General features: G+C 58.3%; 1 protein-coding gene across 1 annotated transcript in view; it reads right to left on the reverse strand.

Moving 5' to 3' along the window:
* The window catches only part of LOC102036822 (aldehyde dehydrogenase family 3 member A2-like), a 3,607-nt gene extending 331 nt beyond the window's left edge, over positions 1–3,276 (reverse strand). Inside the window, exons 1-9 of the mRNA XM_005424480.1 lie at positions 3,115–3,276; positions 2,677–2,908; positions 2,503–2,588; positions 2,206–2,414; positions 1,945–2,062; positions 1,708–1,849; positions 1,396–1,562; positions 734–833; positions 19–50 (exon numbers count right to left, since the gene is read on the reverse strand). Coding sequence (XP_005424537.1) covers positions 19–50; positions 734–833; positions 1,396–1,562; positions 1,708–1,849; positions 1,945–2,062; positions 2,206–2,414; positions 2,503–2,588; positions 2,677–2,908; positions 3,115–3,276 — 1,248 coding nt within the window. The remainder of the gene's footprint in view (positions 1–18; positions 51–733; positions 834–1,395; positions 1,563–1,707; positions 1,850–1,944; positions 2,063–2,205; positions 2,415–2,502; positions 2,589–2,676; positions 2,909–3,114) is intronic.
* Positions 3,277–4,453: the final 1,177 nt, after the last annotated feature.

A 4,453-nucleotide genomic window follows, 5' to 3' on the forward strand; every position in this document is an offset into this window, starting at 1 on the left:
GAGGTCCTGGAGCCTGACCCTGCCGTGGTAGGCGCCCATCCCGCTGTGCCCTGAGGGACACAGCCAGGCAGGGCACTCCTCAGGCTCACACAGGGACACCTGTGATTTTCAAACTCATTTGGCAGCCCCCAGGACACAGGGAAAGCTTGGTCAGGCTCCTCCTCAGGGCAGAGGAGCAAAGAGCAGCTTTTTGACCTTAGCAGCAATCAACGAGGACCTGCTCACTGCCTTGGGGTGCTGCTTGTGTGAACCCACCCTTAAAAGGTGAATGACACCAATTATCTCCTCCAGGGCCAGCCTTGCTTTTCCCACAAAATTCTCACAGGGGCTGGGGGCAGGAGGAGCTGGGCCTATGATTTCAAGGAGTGGGACATGAGGAGGACGATCAGCAACACCCAAGAGCTCAGCCCTGTGCCCACAGCCAGGTGAGCTCTGCCACAGGACCCTGACAACAGCTGTGGAAACTCAACCAGGCCATGGACAAATTTATCCCACAGCCCAGCACAGGAGAACCAGAGCTCACTTGGGTGCCAGGGGGTTTTCCTCTCTCACTGAGAGGCCTAACAGCCAAAACACAAATGAGCCTTTTTACAAAGCAACCCACCCCAGAAAAGAACACTAACGGGCAATGCAGCTGAAGCTCCTGAATTGCCAAATGGACAGAGAGCCCCTGGGTGGGGCCAGAGGCTGCTGCTGATCGAATGCAGGTGTGTGGGCTGGGGCAGGGACTCACCCACACCTCCGAAGGGCAGCTCTGGGAGCACGGAGTGCATGATGACATCGTTGGCTGTCATGCCACCGCTGGAGGTCTCTGCTATCACCCGTCTGATCAGCTACCCACAATGGGAGAGGGCACACAACAAATCAGGAGGGAACACAACACCATGTACCACAGCAGGGAGGGCTCGAGGTGATGCTTCCATCCCCCTTTGTGGGGGCACAGGCTGTGCCTTGTTCCACGAGAGAGGCCAGTTTACACCGCTTGAGCACAGGATCTGCCCAGCTGGAACAGCCGCAGAATGAAAAGGCTTCAGCCCAAGGTGCTCCTCAGCCCTCCCACCCAAACTGCCTGGGGCTGTTGTTCCAGGGCAAAGCCCTGACCTGGATTCCTGAGCAGGCACAACAGAGCCAGGAAACGGGGGCAGGAGACAGGGCAGGAAGCAGCACCCACCTGTGTGGGTAGAGATGAACAAACCTAGAGCCCTTCAGCACGAGATTGGGAGTTTCCAGCAGCTCTGGGGACTCTCATGGCCCCCAAACACTGCAATTTCCATAAATTTCCTTTATGGAAAAGGAACTGACACAGACCCTGCAGAAAGCTGTGTCTGGGATCAGCCATGGAGAGGATCCAGCTGTGCAGAGACACTTCCAAGAGGGAGCATAGCCCAGACCCACCTGCTTGTTGTTGGAGAAGACATACAGGGCAAGGGGCTTCTCTCGAAGGTTGATGAACTCAATGGCTTCCTCCACACTCTTCACAGTCACAATGGGCAGCACTGGCCCAAAGATTTCCTCCTCCATCACCTTTGACTCCGGGGAAACATCCGTGAGGATGGTTGGAGCTGAGGCAAATGGGAGAATGAGAGAACAGCGTGAGCAGGACACAGACCTGGCCCATCACAGCACCTGGGTCAAATAAGGCACAGACAAACAGACCCCACAAAGCACCCACTACCACCTCCCCTCCACAGCAGCTGCCAGGAGCACCTATGAAGCAGGAGGCCTCATCAGTCTCTCCCCCAAGAGCAATTTTCTGCCCTTCCATCAAGCCCAGGATCCTCTTGAAGTGGCGCTGGTTGACGATCCTTTCATAGTCTGGAGATGACTTGACGTCCTCCCCATAGAATTCCTGACAAAGGGAACAGCAGAAACAAAACAGCTTCCAACAGCTCCAGGAAATCACAGCTGGGACAATCTCCACAGCACAAGGGACTCCTCCCTCACCTTCAGAGTGGCCTTGATGTTCTCCACCACCTTGCTCTGGATGGATGGGTCACACAGGATGTAGTCTGGGGCGATGCAGGTTTGCCCACAGTTCATGTACTTGCCCCACGTTATCCGCCTGTGGCAAGGGAGAAAGGGACAAGCTTGCTCCATGCTCAGTCCCTTCCCCACCCCTCAGCCCAGCTGCCAGCACTTGAGCTGGCCCAGAGATGCTCCCCCTGCCCTGCTGCTGAGGGCCCATCAAGGCTGCAAGAACCTGACCTGCAGGCCACAGCCAGGTCACAGTCCTTGTCGATGTAGCAGGGGCTCTTTCCCCCCAGCTCCAGGGTGACAGGGGTCAGGTGCTTGGCAGCTGCTGCCATCACAATTCTGCCCACAGCAGAGTTGCCAGTGTAGAGGATGTGATCAAATCTCTGGGTCAGCAGCTCGGTTGTCTCAGGAACTCCTCCAGTGACCACAGCATACAGATCCTGCAGGGCACGGGTGTCAGGGTCACCCTCACCCTGCTCGTCACTGTGACACAGAGAAACAAGGGGACCAACACAGGGCCACACTCACCTTGTCCAGGTACTGTGGGAGCAGCTCAGCCACCAGCCGAGCCGTGTTCTCACTGACCTCCGACGGCTTCACCACCACGGCATTGCCTGTAGGGCACACACAGCACGGACATGAGCCCTCAGTCCTCTCCCCACACCCAGCCAGGACCCCACCAAGGCTGTTCTGGATCCCCACCTGCAGCGATGGCCCCGATCAGGGGCTGCATGACCAGCACAAAGGGGTAGTTCCAGGCCCCGATGACCAGCACCACCGCCAGCGCGTCGTAGCCGATGTAGGCCTCGTCCCTCAGGGTCAGCAGGTCCTTTTTGACATGATGAGGGGCTGCCCAGGATGGCAGCTTCTCCATGGTGAGGGCCAGCTCCGCCAGCACACCCAGGAGCTCTTGGGCGAAGGCATTGGGCCCACTCTGTAACAACAGGGAGTTTGGGGAAGGGATGGAAAAGGCGCCCACCTCCCACAGCCACCGTGGCACCCTGGGGAGTCAGAGTTGTTCACTTCCACAGTGGAGGACATGACAAAAACCATTTGTCACTGCACAGGCAGCCCTTGGCCTTCCTGCTTTACCCACTGTTCGTGCACAGCAAAAGTGAGGGTCCCCCTGACAGCACAGACCTTGTTCAGATCAGCCTTGAGGGCTCTCATGATCTCCTTCTCCTTCTCCTGCACCATCCTCTCCAGAGCCTTCAGCTGCTGAATCCTGAACTCCAGCGGGCGGCTCCGGCCCGACCTGAAGGCGGCCCTGGCCCGGCCCACGATCTGCTGCATCTTCTCCATGGCTGCTCAGTGCTGAGGAGACACCGGGACGCCCAGCTCAGCACAGGGGCACGGGAGCCGCACAGCCCTGGGAACACCTCCAGGAGTGTCCCACCCCGAGCAAGGCTGGGAGATGTCGTCCTTCTTGTGAGGAGCTGCCACTCTCAAGCTGAGAGCTGAGGGCTCACAGCACCCAAGCCCTGTTCCACCTGCACAGGGCACCTCCAGAGCAATCTGGGCTTTGCTGATTGATCCTGTTCTGAGGGGGCTTTCTCCAAGCCTCAGACCCACCAACCACTCCACCCTCTGCTCACAGGGATGTTCCCAAGGAGTCAAAGCACAGACATGTCCGTGGCCTGGGTGGGCAGCCAGCTGTGTGCCCGGAGCCAGGCTGCACCCATAACCCTGAGGCCCTCACACATCTTCACAGAAACACAAAACACTGCAGATTTCACCCTGCTTCCCAGGAGCAGCATTTCACTTTGGTCAGGACCAGAGATCTGGTCCTGCTTCCCTGCCCAACCAATCAAGACACCAAGATCCCCTCACAATGATTAAATCCTGCCCTTCCCAACCCACTGCCACAGCCGCGTGACACAGCCCGAGAAAGCAAAGTGACTCATTAAAAAACGAAGGATAAAAAGCAAGTTACCTTCAGAGGAGCTTCTCTCTCCACCAGCCTCCTGTGGCGACTGCAAGCAGGCACAAGCCCTTCCCCTGCCATGGCTGGGGGCGATCCCTCCTCCCACGGGAGAGCTGGCCCTGGCCCAGGGCTCTTGCTGGGCATCAGGAGGTGCCCTTTACCCAACCCTGTCCAGCCCTGGGTGGCTGCTCCAGGCAGGGCAGTGACTCAGCCCTGGTGTGGGATGGCAGACACCGCGTGCCTGTGCCCACGCCTGGCCCACGTGCCACAGCTGCTGTCAGGACACAAGGCTCAGGCTCGGGATGTAAAAAACCCCAACCAGGCAATCCAGCATGGATCTGAGAGGGGGGAAACAGGCCAGCTCCTCTGCTGGCTCACCCCACTCCCTGCCTGGCTCCAGGAGAGTTTTCAGTGCCCAACAGAGCTCTGGGGGATCCCTGCCAAGGTGCCAGTGACACCACACAACACCTGTGAGCCATGCAGCCAAGCCATGGCCAGAGCTGGGACCAGCAGAACAGGATTCCTCAGGAGACTGCAAGGACTTACCACACTCAG

The sequence above is a fragment of the Geospiza fortis genome, unplaced genomic scaffold (genome assembly GCF_000277835.1).
Source record: "Geospiza fortis unplaced genomic scaffold, GeoFor_1.0 scaffold538, whole genome shotgun sequence".
NCBI lineage: Eukaryota > Metazoa > Chordata > Aves > Passeriformes > Thraupidae > Geospiza > Geospiza fortis.